Source organism: Esox lucius, chromosome 1 (assembly GCF_011004845.1).
Source record: "Esox lucius isolate fEsoLuc1 chromosome 1, fEsoLuc1.pri, whole genome shotgun sequence".
NCBI lineage: Eukaryota > Metazoa > Chordata > Actinopteri > Esociformes > Esocidae > Esox > Esox lucius.
Window position 1 is genome coordinate 34,893,575 of NC_047569.1, and position 15,437 is coordinate 34,909,011.

General features: G+C 39.3%; 1 protein-coding gene across 6 annotated transcripts in view; it reads left to right on the forward strand.

Moving 5' to 3' along the window:
• The first annotated feature begins 1,588 nt into the window (after nucleotides 1–1,588).
• Nucleotides 1,589–15,437, forward strand: part of drd2a (dopamine receptor D2a) — a 36,735-nt gene continuing 22,886 nt past the window's right edge. For 3 of the 6 annotated variants that reach the window (XM_010871664.3, XM_010871683.3, XM_010871691.3), the window contains exons 1-2: nucleotides 1,589–2,253; nucleotides 4,230–4,283. In XM_010871664.3, the coding sequence (XP_010869966.1) occupies nucleotides 4,232–4,283 (52 nt within the window). In that variant the 5' untranslated portion in view covers nucleotides 1,589–2,253; nucleotides 4,230–4,231. The remainder of the gene's footprint in view (nucleotides 2,254–4,229; nucleotides 4,284–15,437) is intronic. The other 3 variants (XM_020042739.2, XM_020042706.2, XM_010871673.3) reach the window with 3 other exon arrangements.

Genomic DNA, 15,437 nt, shown 5'->3' on the forward strand with positions numbered 1-15,437 from the left:
TCAGCTCATTACCTGTATAAAAGATGCCTGGGAGACAGAAATATTTCTGATTGGGAGGGGATCAAATACTTATTTCACTCATTAAAATGCAAATAAATGTATAACATTTATGACATGAGTTTTTTGGGGATTTTATTTTTATTTTTCTGTCACTCACTGTTTAAATACACCTACCATAAAAATGTTTGACTGATCATTTCTTTGTCAGTGGGCAAACGTACAAAATCAGCAGGGGATCAAATACTTTTTTCCCTCACTGTAAACTACCTGGCCTATATCTGATACACCATTGGATAATCATTGTAGCCAACAACCACTCGACTACAACAGTCTTTTGGGACTATTACTACAATACTATATATATACAGCTCCGGAAAAAATTTAAAGACCTGCACCTTTTTCTTTCCTTTCCCAAAAAGTCGAAAAGGAAGATTTTGAGTGAGGAATAGAAGGGTTAAAATTATGAGTTGAAACCATACACACGCGCACACACACACAATTATATTTTTATTTATTTTATTGTTTGTGTCTGGCATGGTTTCTAGAATAAACATGGTGTGCTAGAATAAAATACACCAAATTTTGTCTCAGTCTAAACAGCATAATAATAATTTATCTCAGTCACTGGGAGTCACTTAGGTAGCCCATGATACACTCTTATTCATGCCAAGGGGCCCTGAACTCCAGAGGGCCATTCATATTGATGGTCACTCTCACTCAGAAATCATATTAACCTAAGTGTATATTAGTAAGTAAGTGTATGAAATGTGTCATAACATTTCACTTTGCCAATCCCTCCACCCCATGGCAAAGTGAAAAGGTGTGCAGAAAATGAATTGAAAAATAATAAAAGCTGGGCTTGGATGTTTTTCTTTGTAAGAAAAGGCTGCCATCTTGCCACCCTACCCCATGGCTCATTCATATGAAGAATACGGGAGATTGTTGTCACATGTAGCACACGGCCAGTACTTGCCAGAAACTGATTCTCATCGCCCACCAGGGGGGGCAATAAGAGGTTTTGTCTGTGTTTGGGTGTGTGTTTGTAGCTAGCATGCAAATTAATGTTGTTAATTTTTGTTTAGATGTTTGGAACCGCTGACTGTCACTGATTCTCTTTATCTACTTTGCCAGAATCAGATTAACTAGTGGATAACATTCTTATACATCTGCGTCCATTATCCATAAAGTTGGAGGTAGTTTTGTGAGAGAAAGCATACTAGCATAAGCACAATTACTAACAGACACATACTTCCAGTAATTGGTCTAACACTAGTTAGCAAGTGCACAAGAACGGGTTAAAAATATATTTTTTAAAGTGCATGCTTGACATAGAACTATTCTTTCCACTCTGGGGATGTAGCCTAAAAAAAATGTCATTGCCAAAATCCGGAAATGTCCCTTTATATCTAGCATTTCGGTAGCCTATAAATATGAACTCTTCCTCACATGAAGGCTGAGCTGTTTACCAATATGTTGACATTGTCTCTCAATTAAGGTTGAACAGATAATTGGTCACTCACGGTACATGTTTCTCTCCCAATGTGTACTGTAATAGCCATACCATGATAAATGATGAAAGGTCATTATTTTGTTTGCTGAATTTTGGAGAGCAGAGGCTATATCTCATCAAATGTGTTTTAAGGCTATCGTATTTTCCCTACCAATAGACTGGTCGGACGGCGGACTGTAAATCACTGTCATTCAGATGGAAATAACTCAGAAACTGTAATTGAAATAATACAGAAAATAAAGGGTACTCTAAACTCAAGATAACTGTCATTTCATGAGAACATTTAAGATCTAACCGCGCCTTATTTTTCAACCGTCTTTATTTCTGCCTTTTATAGTTGGATCGAGTGCTGAACTGTTGGTATTGAAGGTTACCTCGTGCGTACTGCGTAAACAGCGCGGGGACTACAGGGATTCTCCTCTGGTCTCAGGCAGTAGGCTGCACACCATCCTCAGCACGCTAAATGAATATATCTTGAACCTTACCAGAGGTATAGAAAAGGAAAAAATGTAAACATGATTTGGATATTGTAAAACAATGTTTTGGTGAATAGCGTCCATAACGCCTTTGGTGGCGCAACTTCTCATTTGCTTTTGAACAGACTCGATAAACAATTTGAGAACTGTGAGCAGAATGCACTGCCAAACAGAGGACATCCAAAACGGTGAATGTGGATTTCTTTGGATTTAAAATAATAGGTCTACCTGCAAGAGTAGTGACTCTGTTATACTTATGGCGTGAAGGTAAGACAATTTCCTACTTTGACATTTAATCAGCCAAACAACCATACATGTATAACCTCAGTTAATAATTTAGATTTATTCACGTAAGGGTTATTTGGAACATAATCCACTTAATTTATAGTGATTCTCAGCCGTCAGTCGTAGGCTGAAACTAAATATTATGATAATGAGTTAGGATGATGAGGTTGATGGCATTTATAAAAAAAATATTTTATTGTATTTTATTTTTTATGATCGCTCATCACATTGCATTGTCATAAATGTCTGCAAGCCTTTGAGAGTACACTATGTTTAATTCAACCTGCTTTAGCAGGGAGTTTGCTGAGACACAGGTCTCCCAGATGAGCCCTGTGTTAACACATAGATAGATAACAACTACACAATACCTGTCTATACACTGTCACCATCAATGACAAAATACATAGACACATCAATTATAAACAATTTAATCAATTAGTTATAAAAAAATCTTGAGTAAATATGACCTCTAAAATCTGCCCAAATTGCATTAGAGGCACGAACTCCTGTACCTTTAGGCAATTTTGTAGATCATACTGGATAGTAAGTGCAATAAAACCAAAAGCAGATTTGCCTAAGGGGAAATTTCAGGTTTCTCCAGTTGGTTATCAGACTGTTTTGGTCTGGTAACTTGTACGTCACTATAAGGTAATGAAAAGTACAAATTAACCTAAATAGTATCAAATGTTAATGACTTAATACTCTCCAAATGAAGAGGAACAACTGGGGTTGGTAAGAGGGTTCAATTAACAAAATGTCATAATTATATCATAAACAAGTACTAAAACAATCAGCGATAGCACACTCACTGCACATCTCTATACCTGTATAGATATTGACATGTGCAACCAACACATATTTCCCACACTAGTCCATCTCTTCCGACCGCGTCGACTTCCGCGCATCTCTCACATGCAACGCTGTCAACGAGAGGAGATGGAGGAGGAAATTAAGTCCAAAAGCCAATAAAAGGTTCATTGTGTTCTTCCTATGAAGGTGGGGGTTGCAGTCTTCTGGGGTGTCTCCACATGGGGTTCAGGTCAACATCATCCATGAAGTGTCTGACCCGTAGTTACCATTTTATGTGTTTTACAGAATATGTAACACTGTATGTTTTTAGTAGTAGATGGTGTGATTGTATGAGATGCCAGATAGGCGGGGTTTGCACTGTTGGGACTTCTGTTTGTTTCATTGTGCCAGGCTAGTATAATGACAGAAAGCATCAGCAGTTTAACAGACAATACTTTTTGTAACCAGATCTGATGTAGATTAATTGTAGTATTTGTTGTATCCAAAATATGATCTGTATGTCTTCATACGTATATATGCCTGTTTGAAGCAGAGGAATACCTTTTTTAAAACGTAATAACCTTCCATGCTAAGCAAATGCAGAGAAACAATCAGTTGGAGAGCAAAAACCAGAAACAATAATTCATCTTGAATGACACTTGCTCTAAATGTTTCAGTTGCTTGTGAAAGTCGGTCCTCATCTTAATTAGTCTTTTTCGTCCTCCCTGGATCCGTTCTCCCCCTCCATCCCTCCACAATCCACTCCCGGACTATAAGAGACAATGCTCCCCAGGGAGACATGTTACTTCTTTACTCTCAGTAAATTGTCAAAGCTTGCTCTCTCCACAGACACTCACAACTACACACGGGGACTCGTGTACACAGACACACACGTGCAGACATGCATGCAAACAGAAACACACTTGCGCATAGACAAACAAAAACAAACATTCATTTGGATGTCCTTGGTGGTGACATCTGCATGGCATGATAAAGAATCACAGGTAGAAGATAAAGAAAAGGAAACATGTTAGGCTACTCAGGGAACTCCCTATGTGTTTGAAAAGATCTGAGGGGAAGATTCTATCTGTCATTTTGTCCAAATGTGTTTATTGACATAACATTGTTCTATTGAAAAATGCTGTAAATAACAAATTCATGTTCATTAGGTATGAAGAACACAAGATCAAAACAGCGGACTCCATTCAAACCAATGATAGTTTGTACGTTTTAAGCCTATTGTCTCAAAACCTTCCTTTTGCCTTTTTATATCTAATTATTGCCATTCAAATAATAGACTGTTGTTCCTACTGAAATAGAACAAAAAGCCAGACAAAGAAAAATAATGGAGAAAAGTGCTCCAGAGAAAGATCTCTCAGCAATCCTAGTATGAAACATGTTCAGTCAAAAGACCATTAACTGTGATTGTGGCACTAGATTTCAGCTGGTCCCCCAAGACATTTAATCAGAATGACTAGCCTTAAATTAAACCTCGGCACAAACAGATGGTGGTTGACATTGATAGACCCTGAGGTGTGAGCGAAACAAGCTTGAAGTGCAGAACCACTTTTTTGTGAGTCAAGAATTTAACAGAGGTTAAATGTTTCAAGAAAATGTTGCATTAGTAGAAAGCATTATGTACCCTATGTTAAGTATATACTGTAGTTTAAATCACTTTTTAATTGCAGTTTGTCATTTTTCCCGAAGAGGGCAGTGTACTAATTTGGTGTCATGCATGTACTGTACAGAATTCTACATCAACACAGTATGATGAATTCACTTCAGGATTTAAATGTTCGTTCCTACTGGTGAAGTCAACAATGAAGGTTTGGGAAAACCTTAAAACCAAATGCAACTGTAATAGTTTTCAAATTGAGCCTAGTGGCCTTTTTTCAAGACACACGGCATACAGACATTTTCCATACTTTTTCTGGTGTAACCCCCGGAAAACCGAGTGAAAATGTGCTTAGGTTCTTATTGTCACAATAGCAACATTTCCCTAGCAAAATGATACGACGCAAATTATCATTAAACATGCGCCATTAGAGTTTGGTTTTCCCTGTCCCTATCAGACACCAAATGTTCCCATTTTCAATGTTGTGCCTATGTGCTACATAAAAACCGGTCTCTGATATTCCTTCATTAAACACAATAAAACACTTCACACGGTTTACTATACTACAGAATAAACAACTTGCAAAACAATTCAGGTTTCCTCATATCCAAAGCCCGTCTTTGATATGGAGGTAATGAAAGTATAATGATCTGCATGTCATTTTGGCAGTAAATGGAAAACACTATAAAATGTAGTTTAGTTTTCAGAAAAAAACTTCCCTACCTCACACACATCCTCTCTCTCTCTCTCTCACACACACACACACACACACACACACACACACACACACACACACACACACACACACACACACACACACACACACACACACACACACACACACACACACACACACACAGTTTAACTTACACCCAAAAGGTAAGGCACCCAAAATTACACTGACTAGACAATCCTGCATCATTTTACTGTCATTCTTTAGTCACTGCAAAAGTAACCTATTTTTGTCAGTTCTTCCTATGTTTTCCTAACGTGTGCATGACCAATGGTTCTATTTTGGACTGACAGGTATTGTTAGCTAGCTAGCGAAGTACAGTGGCATGACTAAATGTTATTTTAAAATGGCCTAGGACATCATTTTTCTACACTTCTCAGACATAGTTGTATAGATGGCATTTCCTCAGAGTGAAGCATGTCCATCACTATGCAACCAGAACTGTCAATCCAATAATTTTGAGCTGCATTCACAAACAGGGCCTCCCTGCTGTCTGGTGCAGGCCACTTTCTCACAAAAAAGTACTTGGTAGAATATATTGTTTATTAATAACCTAACTTAAGAAGTTATGTTGCATCTTGCTACATCTGACATGCATTTGAATTGGTTAGATGATGGACAGAGCTGCTTTGTCTTGTCTTTGTGGTAGGTTAGGCACCTGCAACCTCAATGATGGTTGTTGGCTTTGAAATTCGTTCACCTCCGTCGCATGTGTGCCGTTAGAAACGTCCTGTTTGAACAAACACTGTAATAATTAGCAGTACTATGAAAGAAAAAAAAACAGTCCATTTGTACATACAATAATAATCATAATAGTTCTAAAACTAAAATAAAAGTCATTATTTATTCAAGAATCTAAAATTATTCACAATATTGTAGCAAGAGATCAAAGGCAGAATACTCTGTTGCTTGCTGCTTCAGGTACTTAAAATCATGACATTCGTATGGGTCACCTATGCAGACAACTAGCATGAACATAGGCAGAAGAGCTCACCAGGGACATGGCTGGTTGTTAGAATAGAGCTTCCCCAACATAATAAAAGAGCTTCCCCAACCAAATAAGGCCATTGGAGGCTTGTTATTGTCCAACAGGCTGATTTTGCCACGTATGTTGCTTCCCAGCTGACTGAATTTAAATATCTTGTAGTATAGCTTAATTCAAAAGAACTGCTGTAACTGAGTTCCCAGCCAATTGAAAACAGATTTTCAAGAAAATACGCATTTCTTTCCCCAGTGGTGTGTTTTATCCACACAGACTTGTTGGGAATAAAAAGCAGTGAGTAATGATCTAGTGGACAACATGTTCAGCTCTGCAGATTTCCACTAAAAACATTTGTTTTACATTTCCGAATGTGCCCAGTCTGGTCTTGGCACATGCGTTTAAGCCAACTGCTCACAAATTCAGTGTTGGCACAGTAGGCTACATTATAAGAATTAGAGATAGTAGCAAGATAATATGCATGGGTCTGTGTTCCATCACTTGTAATGCCACCAGTGTAAGGCCATGCATATTTATTGGAAACAAGCACCATATATTATTATAGTCATAAATGGATCCCATCATGTCGTTTTAACCAATTGTGTCAAAAATAACACCAATTTACCATCACATCTGGATGTACTATAAATCTAGATTTCTTTCATACAGCAGTGTGGGTTCTTGCCTGAAACCTTTTCTGCTTTCTCCAAGTGGCAGATGCTCACAGCTTCTAATATAATTTGGTTTCAATAGTTTGTAGCTAAATGCAGTAGAACTAGCACATTGTTTCTGTTTTATTTTTAGAGCATGGAGTTAAAGGGATACTTTCGAAAAATATGCCAAACCTCCCTGACTTGAACTTTGAGTGGGTGCAACTCTCATCCATGCAAAGTGATGGAGCATCATTGCGTGCTACGCCACAAGGTGATACACCCCCAACTACATAAATCTTTTTTTTATATACAGCAAATCAGTGCTAATTTTATCAACCAAAAATGTTTTGCATTTTGGTTGATGGAAATTCTGAGAGCTTTTCAGTGCGTTCAGTTTTTTTTCCTACTAACATAATATTCATGCCAGTTCATTAGATGCAAGACTTTACTTCAGACACGGATTTGAGAGAGGTTTTGCTACTCCATCTTTGTCAAACAGAAGCAGCTGAACAGTGAAGCATACACCCCTGTCTCATGGTTCTTTCAGGTAAACTGAAAATATACACTACAGTTCGAAAGTTTGGGGTCACTTAAAAATGTCCTTGTTTAAAAATGTCCAATTTATTGTCCATTAAAATAACATCAAATTGATCATAAACACAGTTAAGACACTGTTAATGTTGTAAATTACTATTGTAGCTGGAATCTATTGTAGCTGATTTCTTGTAGAATATTTACATTAGCTTTTAGAGGTCCATTATTACCCACCATCACGCCCGTGTTCCAATAGCTTTTGTCTTTGTTTAATCCAAGTGCATCATTTTAAAAGGCTAATTGATCATTAGAAAACCCATTTGCATCAGCAATGGTGGGTTCGATTACAGCCTCAAAATGTCCCGAAACAAATAACTTTCTTCTGAAACCCATTAGTCAATTCTTGTTCTGAGACATTAAGGCTATTTCATGTTAGAAATTGCCAAGAAACTGAAGATCTCGTAAAATGCTGTGTATTAATTATTTTGCAGAACAGTGCAAACTGGCTCTAACCAGAATAGAAAGAGGAGTGGCAGGCCGCGGTGCACAACTGAGCCACAGGACAAATACATTAGTGTCTAGTTTGAGAAACAGACAGGTTCTCAACTGGCAGCTTCATTAAATAGTACCTGTAAAACACCAGTCTCAACATCCATTCTGAAAAGGCAACTGTCTCAGACTGGCCAATAAAAAGCTCAGTGGCTCAGTGGCTATCCACCAAAGTGGCTTTAAGGTTGACAGGTGTTAATTTTATTCCCTGAATTCAGTGATTTGTGAAAATTTGATTTGACTAAAATGGAATTTCAGGATTCTTTTTTTGTCCTCACTGTTTTTGTCATTTTGACATTAACTAGAGAAAATCCTAGTAAAATGTGACTAAAATACAGTATTTTTATCAAAATGTCTAAGACTAGACTAAATAACAAAGAGTGCCAAAATGAACACTATCAAAAACAGGACAATAAAAAAAAATATCTGGTTACTGCAAACATGAAGGATTGATTGTGAGATTTGACATTGTGCATTTCATGCAGGGCTTACTGTAGGACACCCCGTGAAACCCACTTGTGCACAACAACACATGAGTGATGAACCTCCTCACATGAACACACCAGCTGCTTTCAAAACACATCAGACACATCATCCAAAACAACACCTTTAACAAGGCCGATTGTCAGAAGCCATTTATATTAATGTCTTTCTCTGTAGCCTAAACCAATGTGAGTCCTGTGCATGACACAAACAACTTTAGTGCTGATGAAAAAATACTGAAGCTGTAGGGCACAGTATCTATCGAAATCAAATAATTCCTTGTTTTTACTTCAATTCTTACTTGGCCATGGTGTGTTATTGGATCCCCAGTTAGCATCTGTCGCCAACTGCAAAGACTTTGACATTGCTTCCATTTTCAGTGGTCTTGATTTCAACACCCACAGACAAGAACAAACCTAAACCAACAGTAGGTGTATATATTGCTGATTCAGAATTGGTCCAGTCTGGACAGCTGTGGGTGTTTTTCCAAATTTTCTACATTCTACAGTAATATTAAAGACATCAAACCTATGAAATAATCAATCAATCAGTCAAATGTATTTATAAAGCCCTTTTTACAACAGCAGTTGTCACAAAGTGCTTTACAGAGACACCCAGCCTTAAACCCCAAGGAACAAACAACACTAGTGTTGGATTTCAGTGGCTAGGAAAAACTCCCTAAGAAGGCCGAATTTTAGGAAGAAACCTAGAGAGGACCCAGGCTCAGAGGGGTGACCAGTCCTCTTCTGGCTGTGCCGGGTGAGATATTAAGAGTCCAATTGGAATAATTTATAAATGTATCTGGGCTAAATCCAGAGTCTATTTGATTTTAGACTAGGTCAGAAGTATGACCAGGTGGACAAGGACAGGGACAGGGACAGCAATGGGCCTCCCAAACCGGGTACTCCGCAGGTTTGGACCAGGACCTCTTCTCCTAAAATTTTAAACTGGAGGGGACTGAGAAATATTAGAAAGTGCAAATAACATTTATGGAATCATGTAAAAAATATTTTTTTTACAAATTAATATACATTTCATATTGTAGATTCATCAAATTTTCTACTCTTTGACTCGAAGACAGCTTAGCAAAATCATGACAGTGGTCATCTGGAACGCATTTCAGTTAATAGGTGTGCTTTGTTAAAAGTGAATTTGTGGATTTCTTTTCTTCTTAATTTATTTGAGCTAGACAGTATTGTTGTGACAAGGCAGGGTTTATATACAGAAGACCATCTTTATCTCTGTGCTGCAGTAGTCCATATGGCAAGAACAGCTCAAATAAGCAAAGAGAAATGACAGCCCATCACTATTTTAAGACATGAAGGTTAGTCAATCTGGAAAATGTCATTTGTCACAAGTGCAGTCACAAAAACCTGTTATTTGCTATGATGAATCTGGCTCTCATGCGGACCACCACAGGACAGGAAAACTCTGAGTTACCTCTGCTGCAAAGGTTCACCAGCCTCAGAAATCTGCAATTAACTACAATTCAGATTTTAGCTGGCCCAAATAAATGCTTCCCATGGTCCAAGCAACAGACACATCTCAACATCAACTGTTCAGAGGAGACCGTGTGAATCAGACTTTCATGGTCGAATGGCTGCAAATAAACCACTACTGAAGGACACCAATGAGAAGAAGAGACATGCTTGGGCCAAGACACGTGAGAAATTGACATTAGACTGTTGAAAATCTGTCTTTGGGTCCAAATCTGAGATTTTGTGTTGGTACACGAAATAAACTGCCTTTTAAGTTCACTAGAAAATCGTGTCCTGTACACAAAAAAAGTAATTTTACGTTTGCATGTCACAATTTTTGTAATACGGAATTGGTGCAGATGGATTTTTTGGTTTCAACCACATTTGGTTTGTGATATTCTGGGGACAATGTCAGTGATTTTACAATTCATAGAATTTGACCCAGAAGGAGAGTTATGAGCGCTACGTTATCAATCACCCAACCTCATCCCAATTGAGATTTCATAGTGTTGATGTCTTCACTATTATTCTACAATTTAAAAATAAAGAAATACCCTGGAATAAGTGGGTGTGTCCATTTCTGGTGTAACCTGGGGGGAAAAAACTGAAAATGTGCTTAGTTTAGTTTGACTAACTATATGATAGGACACAGAGTATCTTGTGTCCTTGTGTCATTACGGTTCGGTTTGCTCTGCCCCATTGTACACCTGTTCCCTGAAGTCTCAGAAGAAGTGGAGGAAGGTCCTAAAATAGATATGTTTGGCCTCAACACTAAACACGGTTTTCTTGTGCAAGCCTAATGCGGCACATTATCCTGAGAACACCATCCATACCTTGAAGCATAGTGGTGGCTGCATCATGTTATGCGGATGTTTCTCTGTGTCAGTGCCTGGAAAGCTTGTAAAGATAGAAAGGGTAAAATAGATTACGCAAAAGTCCTGAAAAAAGTCTGCAAAGGACCTGGTACTCGGGAGAGGGCAACGACCCTAAACATACAGCCCATGCAACACTGGAGTGACTTGAAAACATCCAAGTTCAATATCCTGGAGATGAATACTTTTCCTCCTTTTTCCATTTTATCTCAATTTATTTTTGTGTAAATCACAGTCAGAAACACCTAAATAAATCCATGTGGATTTCATGTTGTACCACAATAAAATGTGTAGAAGTTCAAGGGGTGAATACAGTGTGGGACACTGTACATGCTACCTCAAGCTTTCTTTCAAATACTTTTCCAGCAATCACTTTCTATGGCTAGCTAGTGTTAGATAATTGATAATTCCTGTATTCTCCAAAATGATTTCTAAATAACAATTGTGCAAAAACTTGAAGTTCCATATATCCAAGGTATATCCAGGTTCATCAAATAAGGACAACTGCAACTACACACAAAACAACTCATAGCACAATTGGTATAACATGGAAACATGGGAAATGAAACAAAACAATACTAGATTTATTTTTCAGATCTCTCTCACCCTTCAATACACATTCTGACATACTAGAGTGTGTTATTTACCACATAAATCCCATTCCCATGCTCCTTCTGGCCAATTATGTGTGTAACTACTTAAATAAATATGGTTATTCCTTATTTGGTTTAGCTAAGTATGTGTTATGACTGACTATATGACTGAATATGACTGACTATATGCATGGGCCCCCTCACTTATAGATGAACAGTTTATTATTACCATAACCGGGCCCTGTCATATCCACCTGTCCCCATGTTAGCTACAGCCCTGTTTATAATACAGTGTAATAAGGAATTCATGTACAGTGGAGCAAAAAGTATTTAGTCAGCCACCAATTGTGCAAGTTCTCCCACTTAAAAAAATGAGAGAGGCATGTACACTTCAACTATGAGAGACAAAATGAGAAAAACAAATCCAGAAAATCACATTGTAGAATTTTTTATGAATTTATTGCTAATTCCTCTGTAAAATAAGTATTTGTTCACTTACAAACAAGCAAGTTTTCTGGCTCTCACAGACCTGTAACTTCTTCTTTTAGAGCAGAGGTGTCAAACCGGTTCCACGGAGGGCCGAGTGTCTGCAGGTTTTTGCTCTCTCCTTGTACTTGATTGGTTAATTAGGTCACTGATTGGTTAGTTTCTACCCTCACCTGGTTGTGTAGGTATGAACTAGGAACCAATTCATAGGAAAAACCAAAAACCTGCAGACACTCGGCCCTTTGTGGAACCGGTTTGACACCTGTGTTTTAGAGGCTCCTCTGTCTTCCACTCGTTACCTGTATTAGTGGCACCTGTTTGAACTTGTTATCAGTATAAAAGACACCTGTCCACAACCTCAAACAGTCACACTCCAAACTGCACTATGGCCAAAGCCCAAGAGCTGTCAAAGAACACCAGAAACAAAATTGTAGACCTGCACCAGGCTGGGAAGACTGAATCTGCAACAGGTAAGCAGCTTGGTGTGAAGAAATCAACTGTGGGAGCAATTATAAGAAAATTGAAGACATAAGACCACTGATAATCTCCCTTGAACCGTTCTTGGGTCAAAATGATCACAGGAACGGTGAGCAAAAAAAAGTGACAAAGGCTACCATCAGTAACACACTACGCCGCAAGGGGCTCAAATCCGTCAGTGCCAGACGTGTCCCCCTGCTTAAGCCAGTACATGTCCAGGCCCATCTGAGGTTTGCTAGAGAGCATTTGGATGGTCCAGAAGAGGATTGAAGATGGGTCGTGGTTGGGTCTTCCAGCATGACAACGACCTGAAACACACAGCCAGGGCAACTAAGGAGTGGCTCCGTAAGAAGCATCTCAAGGTCCTCCAGACCTGAACCCAATAGAAAATCTTTGGAGGGAGCTGAAAGTCTGTATTGCCCAGCAACAGCCCCGAAACCTGAAGGATCTGGAGAAGGTCAGTATGGAGGAGTGGGCCAAAATCCCTGCTGCAGTGTGTGCAAATCTGGTCAAGAACTACAGGAAACGTATGATCTCTGAAATTGCAAACAAAGGTTTCTGTACCAAATATTAAGTTCTGCTTTTCTGATGTATCAAATACTTGTGTCATGCAATAAATGCTAATTAGTTACTTAAAAATCATACAATGAGATTTTCTGGATAATTTTTTTAGATTCCGTCTCTCACAGTTGAAAACTACCTATGATAAAAATGACAGACTTCTACATGCTTTGTAAATGGGAAAACCTGCAAAATCGGCAGTGTATCAAATACTTGTTCTCCCCACTGTATATGTAAAAAATGGGTGGGGCACAAACCATTTCAAAATATAGGATACATATCAGTAAAGCTACAAAACTCCCTCTTGCTACTGATATGTTTATTTAACACATCAACAAACAGCGTGGCTCCACACAACACCTTTAATGACAGAGCGGTTTGCTTCTACCAGGTGATGTAGGACACATACTGGAGAAAGAGAGAGAGAGAGACCTTCTTGTGTAATTGCTCTCCTTCTCTCTCACACACATATAAAATTACCACTGTCACATTTACAAACCTAAATTAGGAATGCAACCAAGCTCAGAACCAATGTGCCTACAGGGCCACATGCGAACAGCAATGAGCTCAACACCACTGAAGGCCACAACAAAGCGGAAAGACAACCTTTTAGGGATACAGATCCATTCTATGACAACAACCTTAATAGATAAGCATGGTCACACTGACACTAGTCACCATCTATATCAATCGATCCAGCACAAAAATATGACCAATGCACGGACCAGCACCACAAAGGCAGGATGATAAAATATGCTTTCACTCACCAAGGCTGAGTGCTCACTTAAAGAGAAAGGTGGCATGGCGATTCTTCCTCTGGGCAAACCTTTCGATGACTTTGGGAATGAGGTCATGTAGCTGCTGAATTAGCTGGTTTCGATGTACAACATGGCCAATTTGTGGAGTAACGGCTGTCCCATGGTATTGCGAGTGAAGGTTTTTACCCTCTTCAAGGTGGAAAAGTTCCTCTCTGACTATGGATCTTAACAGAGACAGGGCCGTCTTACCAGTGTGAAGCCCAGTGTGGCAGTAGAGTGGTCAGCTCAGACTTAAACTTTTTCTCATTTCCTAGAGGCCATAGTTTGCCCACACAGTCAAGCTCAGATGTAGGGAATGACAGGACAAATTGTGGGAAGAGCGAGCTGTCAACCAGCCTGGCAGCGATCAGGTGGTCACTTTGTGAAAACCTCTGCTCCACCTGGGAGATGACTTTGTCGAATGCCTCCTTCATCACTGGCGCTGTGTTGATTACTTGACGGCCTGGCTCGTCTGTTCCATTGTGAATGGTGGCAGCCCATTCATCAGTTTGCTTCTGCATATTCTGGACATTCTCCTTGAAACGGGTGAGCGCACTGCTAATCCCAGATGCATCAATGCCCCGTTTTTGCAGAGTTTTGTTTAAAACATAAACTTCTGGCATAAGGAAGACATTTCCAGCAGCTGGGGACGTATGCCTCACTCGGTGGCCTCATCCCATCCTGGTTGTTAGCATATGTCCTCCATACACAGGAGCAGTGCAGCATGGTTTTCCCAAACTGCATTGACAATTCTACTTTTAAAGTTCCATTGTAAAGTTGGTGGCCTTGGAATGCGTCTCTGTGTTGCCTCAGCAAGTGCCGCAACATGTTTTGGAGAGCCAGAGAAAAAGGTGGCAAAAGTTTGCAGTTCAATTTGCAAAAAACACCTTCAAGGTGCTCATCCTTGCTGAACAAAGTTGCTGCAAGGTCAGGTTCAGCTGGTGAGCATAGCAGTGAACAAACTGGGCATGTGAGTATGTCCCTTTCATTAGCATCTGTACCCCATGGACGTTTCCACTCATTACAGCCGCACCATCAAAAGTCTGAGCGATCAGCTTTTCTCCCAGCTTCAGTGGTTCCAGCACACCCTTGATACTATTAGAGAGGCCAGTTTTATCTTTGACTTCCACAAACTCCAAAAACCTCTCTTTCACTGTATTGTCAGGCAACATGTATCGCAACACAATCACCATTTGTGACATCAGTTGTCTCATCAGTTGTCTCATCTGCCTGGCCTGTATGGCAACAAATGATGTCTCGTCCATTTGCTTGGCTATCTCCTCCCTGTACACTTCATACATACAGTCTAACAGTTCATTTTTACAGTGCTAGATGTCCCTTTGAAGATGGGCTGAGCGTCAGTGCCTCTGAAGTCTCGAATCGCCCTCACACAGTCTCGAAAATGCATCTGAATATTTCAGGATTCAGGGAGTCCACTGACTCGTCGTACCCGTAGTGCGGTTTCAGATTTTCCACACAGTTTAATACATGTTATGATCTGACTGAGAACCTACCTGTTTTCCTCCACCTGTTTGTTATGCTGCTCAATGTAGCGCCTGTATGCACT